Below are 22,500 nucleotides of genomic sequence, written 5' to 3' on the forward strand. Positions count from 1 at the left end.
GCCCAAAGTACAGTACAGGCAGCATACGCATTGCTCAGTGAACAGAGGCAGGAGATGGCTTATGTAAGCATAGCATAGAAACATAGCTAGCATGCTGAGAGTTAGTAGAAGTTTCCAGACGTCCGTGTGTGTGTGTGTGCAGTGTGTTTGTGCGTGCGTGCGTGTGTGAGTGCGTTCTTTGTTTCTGTCTCTCTCCTCTCCGCTGTTCTTTTCTCCTCCCCTTCTCTATGTTGTCTCCTCTCGTCTCTAAAAGCTGCTCAGACCAGCTGTGACACACTAGCCTAGAATTCCTGCTTCACCTCCTCCTCCCCTCGCTTCTGTCCTCTCTCTCTCTCTCTTTCTGTCTTCTGTCCTCTCTCTCTCTTTCTGTCTCTGGCTCAGAAAGTTGTCTTTGGGGCAAAAACATGTGTGGGCAACACACACACACACACACACACACACACACACACACACACACACACACACACACACACACACACACACACACATTTTATTGATCTTTATGTGTGTGTGTGTGTGTGTGTGTGTGTGTGTGTGTGTGTGTGTGTGTGTGTGTGTGTGTGTGTGTGTGTGTGTGTGTGTGTGTGTGTGTGTGTGTGTGTGCATTTTAATCTCCTTAACGGTTTAGAATGACTGTTAGATTCGTTTCTGGGGTTAAATTAAGGTATACATACTACGGTAAATAGGATTACTGTGTAGGTGTTGTACGGATGTGTGCTTGCATGCCCACAAATGCACACTTATTTAAAAGAAATACTCAACATAACGCATATTAATGACCAATAGGCTACCATATGCCTGTAATGTAAATACATGCATGGCTAACAGATAAAGACAGACTATATTAGTTGTGGTTACCACCAGATTATATATATTTACCTAGATTAACAGATGAACCCTGGTTAGCACATGGATTAGCCTTGGTTAACACATGAACATGATAACACTAGTTAACGACCAAGCCATCGACCCTTATGGGTATATATATATCAGTGTATATGGGTATTTACTGTATATATATCAGTGTACAATCAGTGTATATGGGTATTTACTGTATATATATCAGTGTACAATCAGTGTATATGGGTATTTACTGTATATATATCAGTGTACAATCAGTGTATATGGGTATTTACTGTATATATATCAGTGTACAATCAGTGTATATGGGTATTTACTGTATATATATCAGTGTATATGGGTATTTACTATTTACTGTATATATCAGTGTACATCAGTATATATGGGTATATATATCAGTGTACATCAGTGTATATGGGTATATATATCAGTGTACATCAGTATATATGGGTATATATATCAGTGTACATCAGTGTATATGGGTATATATATCAGTGTACATCAGTCTATATGGGTATATATATCAGTGTATATGGGCATATACTGTATTTTATGGGTATATATCAGTGTACACTAAACCAAACGTATCAGCCCGTGACCCAAATGAGTAATTAGACGTTTTGCCGGGACCAAAATTAGTGAAAATAGCCGATCTACAAGCTCATAACGCGCTTATGAGCTTGTAGATCGGAGATGTGTGTGTGTGTGTGTGTGTGTGTGTGTGTGTGTGTGTATATATAATTATATGGGTATGCATCTTATCCGTTAGTTGGCTGATGTCCTGTCTCAGTGGTTAATTGAGAAACAGTCATAAATGTAAATACAATTCGGAACTGAGTTCCCCAGGCAGGAGCAGTTACACGTGTCACTTCAGACATCTGAGACAGAGTAATGGCTATGAGGAGAGTGGCATATACCACGTTGCTCAAGACATTGTAATTTGAGAACTTGCAAGAATGGGCGCGGGCGTGTGTGTGTGCGTGCATGTGTGCGTATGTGTGCGCGATCGGTGATCGCCAACAGGTAGTTATGGATAGGCTGCAGGAATTGGGTCATCTTATTGTGTACTTGCAGGTAGAAGGAAGGGCAGAATTAAACGAAGAGGGCAGAGTTGAATAGAAATATACTAACCTCAATTCATGTCAAAATGACCCAGTGACTCAGTGACTACTCCTTTGTTGCCACTTCCCCACTTCCCCACAGGCACAAAGAAGATAGTCCTCACTGGCCACATATTCAGGCACAAAGAAGATAGTCCTCACTGGCCACATACTGTATTCAGTCACACATAACAGCGATATGGCCCTGAATTAGCTTATATGAATAGAGGACTAACGCTTCATGTTCATGTCAAGGACCCACAAACTGCAACCAAAAATATGTATTTGGCCGCGGATAACCATCCAACTTCATTGTGTGCCAGGGACCCCCAGAGGAGATGATTTGTGTTAAATATACTGTATATATATGTTTTGTTTTCTTTGGCTATTTTTGAAGGGTACAGGCTTTAGTTTAGACATACTATTGTTTCCGACTGTCATTAGACCGACAACCTACCTCAAACCCTAACCTAACCCTAACCGCAAGCACGGGAGCAGCGCATGTCCGACCGCATGTCCGCTCCGACCCTTGTTTGTCTGCATGGTGTGACTATAATCCCATTTTTTAATAGCCAAAGGATAAAAAAATATATACTAATATAAGTAGTAGTACCGATGCTGTCTAATATCTTCAGTACCCCACTCTGAGTCTGAGAACCAATGTCACCAGTGGCTGTTCCACTAACACAAGTGCTTCCCAAACGCTTTCATGTCAAGGACCCCCAAATTGACACTCATTAGCCCGTGGACCCCCATTGGAAATATATATGCCAAGAACCAGAGAAGAGTTTTATGTCTCTAGCAGAGTTTCAAGCCATTTTCATTTCAAGGGCCCCCGCAGTTTGACTTGAATTAGGCTACGAGTCCGACCCCCCTATTTAATGGCATTTCTATATCTCTGGGGCCCCCAATTTATATTGTAAAATCACTGTTGATTTAACTCTGAGAGTGTACAAATGGAACCAAATGGATCCGTTAGGGTCCATTTGGTTCCATTTGTACACTCTCAGAGTGACAGTCCCATAAGGGTCTATTGGGTTACAAGCTGTCATTTGGGAAGCTGTGACGTACATCACAGAAGCAGTCAGGAAGCAGACCCTAGATTATAGGCTCAGAATTGAACTCCTGGGCCGTTAATAACGAGGCAGGAGATGAGCTCACTGCAGTGTTGTTTTTGGCAGTTTTAGTTTTAGTCATAGTCTTTGGAGTGAAGCTTAATTTAGTTTTAGTGACATTTTAGTCACGTGGAATGTTTTAGTGTTAGTCTAGTTTTAGTCGACTAAATGTCATGAGATTTTAGTCGACTAAATCTACAGTTGATAGGGTCGACGAAATGTATTTTGGCGGGCCTTGATGACGTTGTAATGGCTGATTTTCACTTGCTCAAAATAGCCGATCTACAAGCTCACAACGCGTCGCAGAGCGAGGCGTTGTGAGCTTGTAGATCTGCTATTTTCAGCATGCAACCAAGTGTAAAATGTCTTGTACTGGATATCTTGTCCACTAGTCCCTCACTAACATTTTAGTCTTTTTATCGAAATTGTCAATATATTAGTCTTAGTTTTAGTCATCATGGCTTAGTTTTAATTTAGTTTCCATTTAGTTTTCGTCAGTGGAAAAAGGTAGTCGACGAACATTTTTCGTCTTAGTTTCAGTAGACGAAATCAACACTGGCTCACTGATGGGAATCTTATGTGTCTCCTGTTGCAGGCCTGGGGTCAGTCTCATTGAAGCTCTGTTCTTCCTGCTTTGACTCTCTCTCTCTCTCTTTCGATACCACACACACACACAGACACACACACACACACACACAGACACACACACACACACACACACACACACACACACACACACACACACACACACACACACACACACACACACACACACACACACACACACACACACAGACACAAACATACAGTACAAGAGTGACTCCCCAGGCTATAGTTTTATTTTCCTCGTCGTCTTCCTCCCTCCTATCTTAATTTAGACCCAAGGACGATTCTACAAATGCCTTCTAAATTGTGACAGTTTTCTGAAAAATGAATGTTTCTATGTCAGTGGTTCTCAAACATTTTCATGTCAAGGACCCCCAAAAATATTATGTAATTGGCCGCCGACCCCCAGTGGAAAATATGCTGTTCTAGGGACCCGCCAGAAGCAAAGGTTTGAATTAAAAACATTCACTCTGAAAGAATATGTATTCAAAGATTTCCACCACATTTTCACGATTTTAGTATAACATAAGTATACATAAGTATAGCATAATGCTTAAACAGCACGCACGCACGCACGCACAAACATACAAATACCACAGCAGAATAGCAGATAATGTGTCCCCCCCCCCCACAGTCTGTCCCAGGTGGCACAGTTATTGTAATTGCACAGCAATATTGAACATGCATGCATGCATGCATGCAGATACACATGCGTGTGGGCACGCATGCCGCACACACACCCAACCACCCACAATGTGATGTTGGTTTGTCAGTGCGGTAGAGGGGTTACATAAACGGTTAACATACGTAACTGTTATGCAAGCCTGCCGGAGGCATATCCCCACTGTATCCCCACCCTTAACACACACGCATACACGCACGGCACACACACACACACACACACACACATGCATGCATGCATGCACGCACACATGTAAAAGTATACTGACATAGGCCTACTGTACAGAAACATAAACACACACACACACACACACACACACACACATGTACACACACACACACACACACACACACACACACACACACACACACACACACACACACACACATACACACACACACACACACACACACACACACACACACACAAAGATTGACACGTATACAATTATACTGGCATACAGAAACGCACACACACACAGAATTTGGGCAGTTTCAAATTGCCATTGTAGCAACCTACACACCACAAAGATTATCATTACATAATATAATTGTAGTGTTTGTGTGTTACAGTGTCATGCATGTCCACTGTTAGCTTGTGTGTTATGCATTCTTCTGTCTGCATTTTGGCCAATGGCAGTGCTGCTCTTCTGATGACTGTGACTAAGCAGTTTGTGCATGAGACACTGGTTTGTTAAAGGGATTGTGGCATAAAAAAAAGGTTTTTGTAATTTTTCTTAATTATCTTTTTGGTTTTCTGAGCTCAATTGCACCCAAAAAAACCTGAACTTTTAACATTCAGTAGATTTTCTGTGGTCTGGGGTTTTCTGGCTCAAACAAGTGCTCAGATTTCACAGCCAAACCCCAGAGAAGTCCAGACCACAGAAAATCCACTGAAGTTTCTGAGGTTTTTTTGTGTAATTCATAAAAATGTCATAAAACCTAAAAGAAAAAATAAATAAAATTTATGTCATTTAGGTGACTATTTCTTAGTGTAGGACAGGTATTTACTGGTCCTTTTCCTTTTCTCAGCACCATGCACTTGGGCGTTTTTGTTTTGTTTCATAGGATAACTAATGTGCTTTTTGCTTAATCTGATTTTTTTTTTTTTTTTTAAGATATTTCTTTGCGGCTTACGCCTTTTATTGATTTTTTAAGGGACAGATAGTAGGCTGACAGGAAACGGGAGAGAGATGGGGGGATGACATGCGGTAAAGGCCGTGTCGGGTTCGGGAGTCGAACCCGCGGCACACCGCGACTGGATCACCAGTCCGGTGCCCAGACCGTTACGCTACGGCCTGGGCCGCTTAATCTGATTTTAACGTTAGCTTAGCTACCCGCCAGCTAAATTTGATGATTCACAATTGAAATGGATTGATCGATCAATACATTTTATACAGCTTTATACAACATGTGAATGTATAATGCCAATATGAAAATAATTTTACAATTTAATAGTCTAGTTTTCATTTTATTTTGTTGACAAGTTGTAAATATCGTCTTTAGTTTTCGTAAGTGGGAAGAAGTCGAAGAACATTTTTCGCCATAGTTTTAGACAGTCAACAGAATCAATACTGCCTTCCATGTCTGTGTGAGACCTGGAGTTCACCTCTGTCTTTATGTGCATGTGTTTGTATGAGACCTGGAGTTCACCTCTGTCTTTATGTGCATGTGTTTAGACCTGGAGTTCACCTCTGTCTTTATGAAAATGTGTTTGTATGAGACCTGGAGTTCACCTCTGTCTTTATGTGCATGTGTTTAGACCTGGAGTTCACCTCTGTCTTTATGAAAATGTGTTTGTATGAAAATGCATTTGCCTGATGGATGTGTGGGAAGGAGACATTCCAGTCGGCACAAATGGCTTCCTGCCGGCTATATTTTGTGGCTGTGTGTATGGGTTCGTGTCAGGGGAAGACTTTGATCTTTTCATGTCTATTATTTAGTATTTATCTGTTGACCTTTTCACTCACAAATATAATGTCGTCGTTTCTTTTCCAAACGCAAGTTCCCAGGGAAATAAATAACTTAGACAAACATTACCGTCTGGTGGCCAGAAAATCGAGAGGCGATATCCTACTGAGGTCTTTTGCTTTAAGCCATTCTGAACGGGAACCCCTTTTGGTGTTTTAAGCATACTTTAGCTATTGAAAAATAGCAGATCTACAATCTCAAGAGCTTGTAGATCTGCTTTTTTTTATTGTGAAAATGTGGCGCAAATGAATATATATTCTTTCAGAGCGAACGTTTTATTTTATTTTTATATATTTTTTATTTGGCTTTTTCTGCCTTTGTCGATAGGTTGAAAGTAGACTGAGAAGACACGCGGCAAAGGCCGCCGGGATCGGCAGTGAGACTTCAGGGCAGCGGCTATGAAGCAATATAGCACTAACGGGCAACGGTTAAGGGATCTCTTAAAGGGATCTCTTAAAGCCAAGACTGGTGATTGGTTAAATGTGGTTTAATTATTGAAACGCCCAAACCACACCTATGCATAATATAACGGGTAACGGAGGTGTTTAAGGGATTTAGACGCGTAACCAAAATACCAACTTTAGTGGGGGAACACCCTTTCCCCACTCTAAATCCCCAAATAGTGGCTTTAGAAAGATGAGACAAAAACGGTTGAACTAACCGTCTGGGCCGGAGCGAACTTTTTTAAGGACCTCCTGGTATGGAAAGATATTGACATGGGATTTCCTCGTGGGCGGTCGGCTGATAGTGATCAGTCTGCTGCAGTCTGTTTGCAGTCTTTAGACAGTTTTCAGTCCTATACAGTAAAAAGGTCTGCTATACTCTCTGTGTGTGACAATTAAGTACAAATCAGGCTTTAGTATAGAGGATTAGAGTTACCGGAATATAGGTTTAGGATTTAAGGGGGTAAGAAATCATAAAAAAGCATTGGAGTGCCAATTAATGTGTGTGTGTGATTTGGGTTGCAAGCAGGGACAGGGGGTCTCATTTGGGGGTCTAGTTAGTTAGTTAATGAGTTAGTTAATGTGATGTGGATTCTGATTGCATTATGTAGGTTGCGTGCGTGCGTGCGTGCGTGTGTGCGTGTGCGTGTGATTTCTTCGATTCCAAAGAGGTTTTGGGTTTCCAGGGTTTCCTCAGTAGGGCGTATAAAACACTTCAAGCATTACAGTAGTTACATAATGATGAGTGTGTGTTGTGTAACCTATCCTAACTCTCAATTACTTCCTGCGTGCGTGCGTGCGTGCGTGCGTGCGTGCGTGCGTGCGTGCGTGCGTGCGTGCGTAGTTCGACATCAGTCGGACATGAATATGGCCTTGCCTGCATTGTCCCCATCACTGGTGAAGGCTGCACACATTCTGAATGTCATTACCAGTCGCTCGCTGACGTTTGCAATTGCAGTGTGATTTTTCTCAGATGGTTTCCTGGTGTTTTTGAGGGGTGAACTTTATTTGCACATAAAATGATGCAACATGCAGTGGTCAGTATATTGTAATTGGACAACTGGGATACAATCTCAGTTGTATGATGCCTAAGAATCCAGTATACTTTTATTTCAATACTCGCTCCAGAGGAGGGGGTGCTCCAGACCTTGGCCATATGGTAGGACTGAAGTGCGGGTGTCTTTTGGTGTTCCCCATGATGTGAACAGTGCAGGGATAAGTGTTCTTAGTCTATAAGAACTAATAACTAGACCAAGGTGTTCTAGTATGCCAGACCAAAGTGTGTGTGTGTGTGTGTGTGTGTGTGTGTGTGTGTGTGTGTGTGTGTGTGTGTGTGTGTGTGTGTGTGTGTGTGTGTGTGTGTGTGTGTGTGTGTGTGTGTGTGTGTGTGTGTCGCTCCACTTTTTGTCTGCTCCCCATGGCTTTCTCTGTGAGTCACCATGTGCGTGCCATGCATTCGTGTGTGTTATTGCGTGCGTGCAACCATTGATGGTAAGACACTGTTCATTTCAGGAATGGTTACATAAGTGTTCTACAGGTAGGGAGAGAGAGAGAGAGAGAGAGAGAGAGGGGGGGGGGGGGGGGGTATGAGGAGAGTAGCCAAGGATGTCTGAGTGAACATGTGAATAGAATCTAATCACATCTATATGCATCCTTTTCACTTTTTTATTCACATTGGGAATTTATTTTCCTGTATATGAATTTTTGTCCCTGTATGCTGATATAGTGAGCCGTTTTAGCTTTTTGTCATAATGTTTCTTATTATAATACGTATAATAATTACGTATAGTAATATAATAATATAATAATAATACATGGACTATCCTCTGTATGTCCCTCTCTGTACTGCATGGGACCTGGTCCACACCCAGATATATCCATTATGTAAGCTATAGTTTAAGCTTCTGTTTTATGGCTCATGCGTTCATGTGGCTCATGTTACATCACACACAGGTGTGTTACATTAGACCTCTGGTGGCTGATCACAGGGACGTGCAGAGAGCGTTAGAGGGGCAGGAGCTGAAATCCCGACAAAAAAATGCGAAAATAGCAGATCTACAAGCTCACAACGCGTCACACTGCGACGCAATGAGAGCTTGTAGATCAGCTATTTTCGGGGCGCAATCCAGCACTCTTTAGCTAGTGGAGATGCGGTGTAACGACATGAATTTCTAAACAAATTTGTTCAACGCAAAATACTGTGTTCGCGTTCAGAAGACTTTGGGAAAATAAGCAATTCTCCTGAATGCCGCCTTCCGGCATGGCATGGAAAAGAGTTGCATTTGCATTACTTTCACCATGTAGTAAATGCTGCATTCGTGGTCTGGAGAGGGCAATTGTTTTACAGACGGGTGAAGGGGCAGAGGCTGAAGCCCCCTTTGATGTCTATGTGTGCACGTCCCTGTGGCTGATCACATGGACACAGTTAAAAAATAAATAAAAATGTGAATGAACTTATTAAGTAACACTCCATTTACACAGAGTTAACCATTATATGCCCTATTCTGATATCATATTTTGTGAGCTCATAGACCTGCTTTATCCTACTATAAATGCGCCACGTCTCTGTCTGTCTTTCTGTCTGCGTGCGTGTGTGTACGGTTGTAATGCATGTAACTCGAGAACCGTTTGACCCACCGACTTCACATTCAACACACGCGTTCCACACCCCCACAGGGAGTGCAGTGCCAGGTATCGATTCGGTCGGAGCCACGGTTCTCCAGAACCACCACAAAAGGCTCTGCTCAGGCTCTGCCAGTGGGCCTAATGAGGCCAACTCCTGTCTGTGTCTGTGTCTGTCTGTGCATGTGTGTATACTGTATGTGCTTAGTGTGTGTTTGACCATGTGTGTTAGCATGTGTAATGTATGTCAGTGTTTCATAAGCCACCCACCTTTGTGATACAGCTCTTACGTATAAATACTCAGATCGGGTTCAGTGTGTCTCTGATGACATGAACATGACAGACAGACAGACAGACAGACAGACAGAGGGGATGAATGAAAGAGGAAGATCAAATATCCACAAATAAAGTGAGAGACTGAGAAGGAGAAAGCGTTTAGAGGAGGAGTGAAGGACGCAGGAATAGAACTGGGTTACGGAGGGGACATGCACAGTCACAAGGGGGGAAGAGGAGAGGAGAGGGGAGGGGGGTGTGCGGAGAAATGGATGCCAGGAGACGTTTAAGCAGAAGAAAACGTCAAAGGAGAAAAGTATTGTACATGAGAGAGAGAGAGAGAGAGAGATATATATGAGGAAGAACAAAGTAGAAAGAGATGGGAGGCGGTGGGTCAGGGGTAGAGTGGCCCGATGGTAACCGCAAGGTTGTCAGTTCGAATCCGGGCTCCCCCAGAGTTGGTGTCGAAGTGTCCTTGAGCAAGGCACTGAACCCCTAATTGCTGGTTGATGCCTGCATGGTTTCCGCCGCCATCGGTGTATGAATGCGTGTGTGAACAGGTGAACGTAATGCACAATCTATGTAAAGCACCTTGGATAAAGGCGCTATATAAATGCACCATTTACCCTTTATGGGAGTTAGAAAGGAGGAGGAAGTCGAGGACAGACGGATCGAGGACTTCCACCACTCGGCTTACACAATAAATTCCTAGTAAAAGTTACCCAACTGATAATGAACAGTTTCCATTTTCTTTGTTTGACACTATAGTAAGAACAAACAAGCTTTCGCCAACTCTCTCTTCTCCAGTCTCGCATGCATTATTGACTCGAATGTCTCCATTTATCCCAACTAAGCCCCAACAGTAATCATTTCCCTCTCTTGTCCCACACAGACAAATCCCACAGTGCCTCCTTCAGCTCGGAGAATGACACGCAGGGAGGCGACCCTGCAGGGCCGGCGTGGCAGTGCACGGCTTCCCCCTCAGCCTCGCCTTCGGGGGAGACGCCGGCCCGTCCTCCCCTCCCCTCCCGACCTCCGCCGTCACGGCCAGCCAGCCTGCAGCGCCCATCGTCTCCCTCCTCCCTCGGCCTGACGGGACGCAAGAAGAGCTCCTCTAAACCGTCTCACATGAGGCGGAACATAAGGTGTGAGGCCTGGAACGGGATCCGATGCAGTGTTGTTTTTGGCAGCAAATTGCTATTTTAGTTTGGTCATATAGTCTTTGGACTGAAATTTTATTTAGTTTTTGTCATATTTTAGTCACCCGGAATGTTTTAGCGTTAGTCTAGTTTCACTCGACTAAATATCATAAGATTTTAGTCGACTAAATCTACAGTTGATTTAGTCGACGATTTAGTCGGCCTTGATGCCGTCGTAATGACTTCATTCAGCAATGACTTGCTGAAAATAGCCGATCTACTGCGACGCGTTGTGAGCTTGTAGATCGACTATTTTCAGCATGCAACCAATTGTAAAATGACTTTTACTTATACTGGATCTCTTGTCCAATAGTCCCTTCCTAACATTTGTGTCTAGTTTTTATTTGTTGACGAAGTTGTCAGTATATTTAGTCTTAGTTTTAGTCTGTAGCTTAGTTTTCATTTAGTTTCCATTTAGTTTTCGTCAGTGGAAAAAGGTAGTCGACGAACATTTCTCGTCTTACTTTTAGTCGACGAAAACAACACTGATCCGATGGTATAATTCCGATTTGAGCATGCGGTAACAACGCTCGGACTAGCGCTCGAACATGCGCCTGTTCCCGTGCTTGTGGTTATGGTTAGTTAGGTTAGGGTTTTGAGGTAGGTTTACCAATATAGGAGAGTGGATGGTCTGTTACCTTTGCAGTGTTTTTCCTTTATTTGGAAAGACAAACGGGAATGATCGATTAGAGTAGCCGTGTCCATGTCATGCGCCAACATGTCACAACTCTTAACAGGGATTTTCAACCATTTTCATTTCAAGGTTTGACATGCATTAGTCTACGGAACCCCCATTTAATGGAATTTCTATCTCTGGGACCCCCAATTTATATTGTAAAATCAATGTTAATTTAACTCTGAGAGTGTACATTTGTACACTCAGAGTTACAGACCCATAAGGGGTCCATTTGTTTCCAAACTCTCATTTACCTGGGGGACTCCTGGAACTGCCTCAAGGACCCCTGGGGGTCCCCGGACCCAGCTTTGGGAACCACTGTCCTAGACAGTACTTAAACTTTACTGTGGGCGGAAGCAGGTGGTCAAAAAAATAAACTGCAGGTGGTATCTAGGGATGAAACCGGGCAGGGAGGGTCAGAAATCTAGCGGGAGTGCAGGGACTTGGAAAACAGGTCATAGCTCCATAGTACGATGGTATCACATGCCAAAAAGAACTGATTAGCCTGACGATCAGTTCATTCCAACAAGCGGAGTATACAGTAAAAGAAGCTTAATGAGGTGGTGTATAGTATAGTGTCTGGGTGGAATGAGCCCTTAGTGAGAACGAGAGAGAGAGGCAGTGTGGGGGACGATCTGATCCTACACGTTGTCTAAACTGTTACTCTGTTCTTGCGCTGCATATATGATGCTCATTGCTAATGTTTCCAAATGTCATGCCTTTCATATGATGCTAACCAGCTCAGTGGCCTTGTGGTTAGAGTGTCTGCCCTGAGACTGGGAGGTCGGGGTTCAATCCCTGGCCGGGTTCAAACCAAAGACTCAAATGGGACCCAATAGAGCACCGAAGTCCTGACGTAACTCGCTCATCCCGACCATTCCCCTGGTTCGCGGAAGTAATTTCTCTATGGAGAATAACATGGGGTGATCTTAATATCGTCTACTATAAGCGTTGTGGTCCAAAAATAAACAAGCTGTCTCTACGTTATTGTTAGGGAGGTGTCTCTGTATCGTTTGCAACAGTCAGTCACTCATACAGTATATGATACAGTCTGCTTCTAGCGAAAATCTAACTAATTCAGCAGCAGTAACATTAGCGTTTTGACATGTTTATTTATTGTTTATATATTTATTTATTATCAAACACAGTTCTTATATGAAGCAATCTAAAAATCCTCCTATGGCGATTTCAATGCAACTAAACAAATACATGAACCTGGGGACTGACGCCCTCTACTGAAAGTGACGTCAGACTTCGGTGCTCTATGCCTCCTTGCTTGACACTCAGCATCAAGGGTTGGGGGTTGTCCAGGGTATGTGTACTTGTACATCAAGCTGCCTCACGCTACAGGAACAGGAGATAGGCTCCTGCCCTATGGGCCTCATGGCTCGGCAAGGCTACTTACTACTAACATTCTAAATACCAATTTGCAAGATAAGCTATATATATATATTATATATATATATAGATATAGTCTTTCCATTTGCTCACGCTCTACCTCTGCCCTCTGTCTACTCACTGAGTATTACACAAAACGATGGGGTGTGCAGACTGTGTGCACCTGTAAACTGTGACGTGACAAATAAAACTGATTCCGGTCGTGTGTGTGTGTGTGTGTGTGTGTGTGTGTGTGTGTGTGTGTGTGTGTGTGTGTGTGTGTGTGCGTGTGCGCTTGCTTGCGTGCGAACAGGAAGCTCCTGAGGGAACAGCAGTTAGAGGCAGTAACCAGAGCAGCCCAGCAGGAGGAGCTAGAGAGGAGACAACGTCTGAAGCAACAGAGGAAACATGACGTCACTGTCCCCCTGTTGGCTGAATACAGCACAGGTAAGGGGCTACACACACACACACACACACACACACACTTGAATTATTTCGTGGGACCTCCTCTCATCTTCCTCTACTCTCCTCCCTCCACTAGGTGTCACCGCATTGCTCACAGCAGCGTCGCGGCAGGAAGTACCGTCAGCCAGACGGGAAACGATCTGCCTGTCCGCCTCCAGTGGTCCCAGCTCCACTGACGATGACCACAAAACTATTGTATCTCACACACGCAAAACAGGTACAGGCACGCAAGCATGCACGCACACACACACACACACACACACACACACACACACACACACACACACACACACACACACAGAGAACTGACAGACACTGAAGATGTTTTCACAACACAAGTTTTAATGAATACAGGGCATTGTTTCTTCAGCATTAGTCCAGTAGGAGATGTCCTAGTCTGCTATGTAAGAATGTCATGAGTCCAGTAGGAGATGTCCTAGTCTGCTGTGTAAGAATGTCATGAGTCCAGTAGGAGATGTCCTAGTCTGCTGTGTAAGAATGTCATGAGTCCAGTAGGAGATGTCCTAGTCTGCTGTGTAAGAATGTCATGAGTCCAGTAGGAGATGTCCTAGTCTGCTGTGTAAGAATGTCATGAGTCCAGTAGGAGATGTCCTAGTCTGCTGTGTAAGAATGTCATGAGTCCAGTAGGAGATGTCCTAGGCTGCTATGTAAGAATGTCATGAGTCCTCCATGTTGATTCATAATACCAGGCTCACCACCAGGATAGGATTCATGACTAAGCTATTCATGGCATGAAGCTGGTTTGGTTATACAGAGAGCAGAAATACAACACCGCCGTCTAAACACGGGAGAGGATGAGCGTGGGAGGCTGGCATGTGTCGGCAAACGAGCCTCAGCCGAACCCGTGACGTTACAGTTAAGTTAGACACATTGACCTCTGACCTGGGTGTGCTCTGTCCTTTTGGTTTTGAGTACAGCGGTACATCCATAGACATATATAAAGGTCGCTAGATGGCTCAAGGCGGAGTATCCGACGTAGTTCACCCGGAGGCCATCTTGCCTCGGTGCATGTTTTTATATGAACGTCATATAAAAGCATATAAGTGCGCAAGTTATGGTTATTTAAAAAGTACACATGCCCCAATGCCCATAGACACAATGTTATGCTGCACCCAACTAAGATGGCCGCCACGTAGTGTCGTCGCTCTCCATTGGCCAGCAGCGTGGGTGATGGCAGCAACCTATATTCTCCATACTATACACATGGCTAGTGTTTGAGGTGATATTCCTTGCTAACCTTAGGATGCTGTTATCATACGTAGATGTATAGAAGTTGTGACTTTGAGGCTACAGACAAACATCCATACCAGGTGGTACTACAGTAGTGAAGAACAAAACAACAATCCGTCTTAGACGGCGAAGGAAGTAGATTCTTTGCTTTGTTTTCTTACACACTGATTCTGAAATGTACTGTACTGTAAATGACTGAGATAAATAAATAAACTAAACTAAACTAACTCTGATCTTTCCATGACAACAGATGGTCTATTACTACTCCTAGGTACTGTATTTATTTATACAAACATACCTGGTTGATCTGTTCACCATGAATAGTAACGGGGGATCTGTGTGTCTCTTGTACTCGATGTCCTGTTCAGTTTTATATTCCGGACTTACGATAAATAAACCATGTCATGAAATGAGCACTGTGTGCTGTTGACGAGCTCTCATATCCCTGAAGATGAACATTCACACCTCTATGATAAGCTTGCTTTATGTTATTTCTTCTTTTTACTAATACTTAGACAACTATTACTTAAACAATATAGGCATTTAACTAATACTCTAATCTAGTGCAGCCTACGATGAGGGTGCAGGAAAGGGTTCAGTGTATTACTCAATGACAGGACCCAAAGTTCCTGGCAGCGGCTGTTCCGTCATGGGACTTATGTCTCCCTGACCCCTCTGCCACTCAAAATGAAAGCTTTTGAAGGACTGTGTCACCACAGGGGGAACCAGAGCATCTCACATCAACCCGTAGTAGTGGGGCATATAGTATGTGTGCCAAAACCAAAACCATTTAACCTGACATCTTTGCAGCCAAGAACTGCTGAGCACACAAGCAGTTTCCCCGCCATGCTCTGCCTCACATTCATTCAGTTAAAAAAAATCACACCTGTGTGAACCGAGTGGTGCAACTGCCCTCTCTCCCCCCCCCCCCCCCAGGCCTCCTCTCTCTCTCTCTCTCTCTCTCTCTCTCTCTCTCTCTCTCTCTCTCTGTCTCTCTCTCTCTCTCTCTCTCTCTCTCTGTCTCTCTCTCTCTCTCTCTCTCTCTCTCTCTCTCTCTGCTCCGTCAGATTAGCTTTATTATGGATATCAATGAACCTAGGCAGTCAGCAGTTGGATTTGCGTCCAGCAGGTGGCAGCCATGTCACATACTTCTGTCGTTCCAATTTCGCATGCGCACACCACTCGTGCTCTTGACTGATACACACATGATACACACGGACATTCCTGGTTGTAGGAGTGGTTGCACCACTCAAAAATATATATACTGACACCCGGGGCTCTGCCAAGTACAGCCACAGTCTTCTAATGTTGTCCTTTTGAGGATCGACGTAGGTGCAATGTGGGGTTAAGCACAAGGCCCTTCTCAATAGTAGTTTTGGAAGAAACCTCAAACCAATACAGTCAGTATAGTGTGCACGGTGCTGCACCCTGAAAGCCTTCCAACGATGCACGGAGGGTTTTTTTGGGAGGGGGGGATTAAGAAAAACTGTGCTTAATTTCCCCTTAGACAGCCATGTGTTTATTGAATTACACACTGCGGTTTTTAATGGTTTTCATCAGCCCGGGGGCTCTGGGAAACATCTTCTGCACGCTAACAGTCCATGTCAGCATGCAATGCCAAGAAGGTTTCAAATGACTCACACCAAAAGTTTGAATTGTTACCAAGGGGTTTTAAATTGTCCACTAACAAGCATTGGGTACGAGCCTGAGATCTCAGAAAAACTCCCATTCGGGATCACAGACAGGTCAATATGAGCGTAGATCTTTGCGGAATGTTTGCTGTAGAATAATGCGGGGACACTCGGGTTCATGATGTGGTCACATTATATAAACGGATGTACAGTACTATGTATGTATAGTATCTAGGATTGACATCAGGTTAAATCATCATAACTTCATCATTAGTTCATTAGGAGTCACTAATACTGCTGTGTGTGTGTGTGTGTGTGTGTGTGTGTGTGTGTGTGTGTGTGTGTGTGTGTGTGTGTGTGTGTGTGTGTGTGTGTGTGTGTGTGTGTGTGTGTGTGTGTGTGGGTGCGTGGGTGCGTGTGTGCGTGGGTGGGTGGGTGTGTAGTAGATAATAATGGAACAGCACTGTACGTGATGTACTAGTAGGGCTTCTGACACTGTCATCTAATCTCTAACGACACACACACACACACACACACACACACACACACACACACACACACACACACAATCAAGGACAAACTCGTACTCTCTGGGTGATCAATGTTTTGTGAGTTGAAGTTTATTTTGGGGATCAAATTAATTGGAATATTTTTGGTTATTGATCAGAACACACACACACACACACAGACACACACACACACACACACACCATCATGCAAACTGGGTAGGAAATGGATATATTGTGCACACCATACACAAACACACATAGTAAATCAAATTAACCGGTAGTCATACTCACCTTCTGTCTCCCTGTCTCGCACACGCACGCACGCACGCACGCACGCACGCACGCACGCACGCACGCACGCACGCACGCACGCACGCACGCACGCACGCACACACACACACACACACACACACACACACACAGCACACACACACACACACACACACACACACACACACACACACAGAAACCAGACACCAGACACAGTGGCACAGTGACATTTCTGGATGAGGTTATGTAACCGTTCTCTCTCTCTGCTCTAATCCTGCTTGTATTACCAGCCATTCACTTGTGTTATATAAAATAACTCTCTCACACACACACACACACACACACACACACACACACACCCTGTCTGACACTGTATCTCTCCCTCTAACCCAGTCTGTCTGATTCCCTCATTTGATCGTTTTCTGTCTGTCTGTCTGTCTGTCTGTCTGTCTGTCTGTCTGTCTGTCTGTCTGTCTGTCTGTCTGTCTGTCTGTCTGTCTGAAGACAGCCAACTGTGTCCCTTTTCTGTCTGTCTTCTGTTCCTTAATGTGTCCCTTTCTCACCATTTTCACGCTTGCCTAAACACACACACACACACACACACACACACACACACACACACACACACACACACACACACACACACACACACACACACACACACACACACACACACACACACACACACACACACAACTTCTGTTCCCGCTGTGTCCTATAGCAAACAGCCAGTGTAATGCTTGTGTAACTGTATCACTTGATAGCAGTGAGTGACGTTGGTTACTGTGTGATGTGGAGCTGGTTTTCTGTCTGTATAAGCAACACTTTTAACGTCACACAAGTTCCCAGACATAAATAGTTTATCTTGCCGTTTGGGAGTTTACGTTTTCTGTGAGGCTTTTTTCCATGAAGTTTCTATGTGTGTAAGCGTGTTATGTAATGCAGCGCAACTCAATGAAAGTATCAGTTGCCTGTGGATACGTACCCTATTTATATGAAGTTAGCATGATGGCAATCAGATAAGCCCTTCATCTACCAAGTGCATGAAATGTATTAACACCCAAGCACTGGATTACGTAACTGTAAAATATACAGAGAACAAGAGTTCATATGGAGTGCAAAGCAGTGGTTCCCAAAGTGGGGTCCGGGGACCCCCAGGGGTCCTTGAGGCAGTTCCAGGGGGTCCTCAGCTAAATTATAGTTTGGAACCAAATGGACCCTTATGGGTTTGTAACTAACGGGTCCATTTGGTTCCATTTGTACACTCTCAGAGTTAAATTACAATATAAATTGGGGTCCCATAGGTAATAATGTCATTAAAGCTGGTTCCGTAGCCTAATGCATGTCAAACTGGGGGGTCCTTGACATTTGAGAATCACTGCTAGAGCCGTAAAAATCTTCTCTTATGGGGGTCCATGGCATAGCCTATTATTTTCAAATGTGGATCCCGCGGGCTAATTAGTGTCAATTTGGAGGTCCTTGACGTGAAACAGTTGGGGAAATAGGGCAGTAGGATCAACACAGACTACAGTTTAAACCAAACTAAACAATGGCACATTTTCAGAGATTATTATGAAACAGATAAATAAATACCACAGCCCACTTGTCATGCATATTTTCTACTTATTATATGTAAAAGGTTTCTCTACACAACATATTATTTGCTTCCTTCCTTCCCTCTCTCTCATCAATACTCTGTTACGCATCTATACCTTCTCTCATTCCATATTTCCCTCTCAACATCTGTCCCTCCCTCACTTTCTCTGCTCTCCCTATCCATTATCTTCCTCTCTCTCTCTCTCTCTCTCTCTCCCCCCCACCATGCCGCCTTCCCATCCACATCCGTGCTCATATAATATTTCTCCCTCCCTCCCAGATGTAATTGACCTGAGTCTGGGGGAGAAGGAAGGCGTTGGCGTCCGCGTTGGGGGCGCAGGAGGTGAATACAGGCCGCTAAGGGAGTCCAGCGATGCGCCGCACGCCATCGACACGCTCAACCGAGCGGACGGCCGGGGGCGGGTGCTTGTCAACGTCAATCACACCACCGCGGACGAGGACATCTTCCTGTCTCCGCAGATGGCCAGAGTGGTCAAACCTCACCAGGTACAGTACCAGCACTCAAAGATAATAGGCTTTAAAGGATAATTCCCAATTATCCGTTTTCTTTTTTTTTTTTTTTTTTTTTTTTTTGCGGCTTACGCCTTTTTATTGATTTTTTAAGGGACAGACAGTAGGCTGACAGGAAACGGGAGAGAGATGGGGGGATGACATGCGGTAAAGGCCGTGTCGGGTCCGGGAGTCGAACCCGCGGCACACCGCGACTGGATCACCAGTCCGGTGCCCAGACCGTTACGCTACGGCCTGGGCCAATTATCCGTTTTCTTACCTTAATCTGATGTTATGCATTAATGAGTGGGTACAGGTGAAGAATTGCAACAACATACAGAGCGCAGCTCCGACTCCGGTCTTATTTTAGGCTAAATCACTTATTTTGATCACATCTGTCTTTCCAGATAAGCTCCACAGTGTTTTGTCCCAAAGAGGCTTCTGTGAAAAGGCTAATATTACATCTGATCCTTTACTCAACTGATCGCTCTTGTCTCTCCTCTGCATCTGCCCCCCCCCCCCCCCTCTCTCTCTCTCTCTCTCTCTCTCTCTCTCTCTCTCTTTTTTCCTGTAAATGATGAGGGAGTCACTTTTGTAAATGAATTGCTCTTTAAAAAAAAGGGAAAGAATGGGGTAAGGTAAAGGTCCTATTGTAGTTTGTAACAGTTTTTTAAAGAATGTAAACAATTTGAAGAATAAATAAGTTGTTAAAAGTCTCTCTCTCTCTCAGATCGGTGGTATTCGTTTCCTGTATGATAACCTGGTGGAGTCGTTAGAGCGTTTCGGGAGCAGCTTGGGTCTGGGCTGCATCCTGGCCCACAGCATGGGCCTGGGCAAGACCCTGCAGGTCATCTCCTTCATAGACGTCCTGTTCAGACACACACAGGCACACACTGTGCTTGCAATTGTACCTGTGAGTACTCATTGATTGATTGATTGATTGATTGATTGAGGGAGTTGAAGTTCGGCTACCTTGTTTTATGTATACCTCTCCCTCTATCTATATTAACAAGTGAGAACTTGTACCCAACACATGGCAAGAAACCCAAAGCCACAACAGCTACGTCGCTATTGCAACACCCACAACACCATCTTACACACTACACCCACACACACTCAGACGGCAGTCACGTCACACACTTACCTTCGCAGTGTTCGGGACCTATCTCCTCCTATCGCGCCCAACGCCAACACTCGACACCACCCGCCAAAAAATGCTCATTGCAGTGCCACCAAAGATGCCTCCCGTCCACACTCACGGCGGCAATGCATTTGTTTACTACAAACATTATCGCCCCAAGCACCCACATCCCCGGAACACTGTTGCCCTTTCACCACGCTAAATTCGCCAGGTCTATGCAAGTGAGCACAAATTACATGTGAGAAAATTCATTCACAAGCCCACAAATGCCATTCAAATGCCATTCAACACACACTACGACAATTCCCGAACCTGGCAACTACTACTCCGTCTTTTAATTGGCTACTAGCTCTGCCTCTCAGCCTGTGCTGCTCTGATCTCCGAGTCTCCCTGACAGTCCTGTCCACTGTCAGGAACGAGGAAGGAGAGGAATTTTCGCCTCACGATTTTGCTTATTCCTTCTAAATCTCTGTATATTAAATATCGCTCTCTCAGCGAATCTCTTAGTTACAAACACATTGTACTTTGACATATTTTGGTTTGTGCCAAACTATTACAATTACACCGTTCGAATTCGCCATTTCGCCTGCCAGCCAAGCCATACTGCCGAGTACATTTGATTGCGCACACACACACGCACACGCACGCCTGGAAGCCACGATCTCTCTCTCTCTCGCCACGCCACGCACGCACGCACACACACACACACACACACAGGAAAAGCCGTGCAGCCTATACACGGCGGCAGCGAGACAGGACGTTATAATCTTGAGTTTCATTAAATAACTATCTTTCTCCGCACGCGCACGTGCGCACACAACATTATTCAAGTGAAATGCGTAACGACAATATTGGGCTAATATAGCAATACCAATATGTGGGTAGCCTACAGGGATTTACCCACGGTAACTTCAGAGCTACTTTCAAAACGACCAGCCCATTTACCCACCAAATAAAACTATCATCCCATTGCTGAAAATAGTTACAAAATGTAATTGAGGAGCCTTTCATAGGCTACATACAGTGGTGTCCCACACCTCTGATGGGTGGGGTTTAGTCTTAAGGGGTGTGTTTCTTTCACCCACTGTGTAATACAATAAATGGACGGTAGATGGCAGTAGTACAGAGGCCAGACAACTATAAGACAAACGCACATGGAATGGGAAATAGAGGGGGGGAAATGGAAATGGTAGGGTTTTTATTTTTGGTATTTGACTTTGCTACTGATGATTGTACGCAACAACAAGTATTGCATTGTGTGTTTGAGCTGACAGGCCCTTTTTGATGTCAATCAATCAAGTCATCTCAGGTCATCTCAAGCGGCAGATGCAAAAATCGTTTTTTATATTAAAATTATATATATTTTTAGGGCCATGTCATGTGGTCTAACTGCAAAGCCTTTGTGATCTATACTGGTAGATCCTGATCTACCTTTTGGGCACCGCTTAACGTCAGATCAGCGGTTTTGTCGGCCAGCGCCAAAAATGCTCCCCGACAGCATAATCGGAGCAAATACCGGGCAGTGTGTATGAGCCATAACGTGTTGACTACACTACACTACACTAATAAGGACACATAATAATAACTAATAACCCATCCGTTACTACATGTGGAGTCAACTCCCGCAATTTCCTTCTTCCCATAGTGCGCGGCAACGTAACTCTGGGATGAGCGGCCGCGAAATTCTAGTATATATATTAGAGCTGGGACTCGATTAAAAAAATTAATCTAATTAATCAGAGGCTTTGCGATTAATTAATCTAGATTAATCGCATTTTAATCGCATATCAATATTCAACCCGAGAACAGCGAGAAACCTTTTTTTTTAATGTTTTTTGGTATCCCAGTGAATCAATGAATAGTGACTACAGGATACCACTCATTTTCAACATTTTACTGTCATTAATATACCTGTTGTGGAAATAATAATAAAAGTCACCCCATTCTGTGTTGCCTAGAACTGGAGGTCTGAAAAAAGAATTGTAACAGTAACAAGTACATCTCAGTGACATTACAGGACTAAGGAGCTGTACTTACTTCATATTGTTACTGTTTTTTGTCAGACCTCCAGTTCTAGGCAACACAAAATGGGGTGACTTTTTATTATTTCCAGTTTTCAGTACTATAGAAAAGCGCCCAGTGAGAAACGTTCCTCGGTGAAAAAAAAGGTGCGATTAATTTATCTGTAGTTAATCGCGATTAA

General features: G+C 44.0%; 1 protein-coding gene across 1 annotated transcript in view; it reads left to right on the forward strand.

Annotated features, from left to right (window-relative positions):
- Nucleotides 1-22,500, forward strand: part of LOC310862306 (helicase ARIP4-like) — a 50,961-nt gene that overhangs the window by 5,461 nt on the left and 23,000 nt on the right. Inside the window, exons 2-6 of the mRNA XM_083770142.1 lie at nt 10,565-10,817; nt 13,238-13,371; nt 13,466-13,606; nt 18,927-19,153; nt 19,887-20,069. Of these exons, the coding sequence (XP_083626268.1) occupies nt 10,565-10,817; nt 13,238-13,371; nt 13,466-13,606; nt 18,927-19,153; nt 19,887-20,069 (938 nt within the window). The remainder of the gene's footprint in view (nt 1-10,564; nt 10,818-13,237; nt 13,372-13,465; nt 13,607-18,926; nt 19,154-19,886; nt 20,070-22,500) is intronic.

The sequence above is a fragment of the Protomyctophum parallelum genome, assembly GCF_964188405.1.
Source record: "Protomyctophum parallelum genome assembly, chromosome: 7".
Classification (NCBI taxonomy): Eukaryota; Metazoa; Chordata; class Actinopteri; order Myctophiformes; family Myctophidae; genus Protomyctophum; species Protomyctophum parallelum.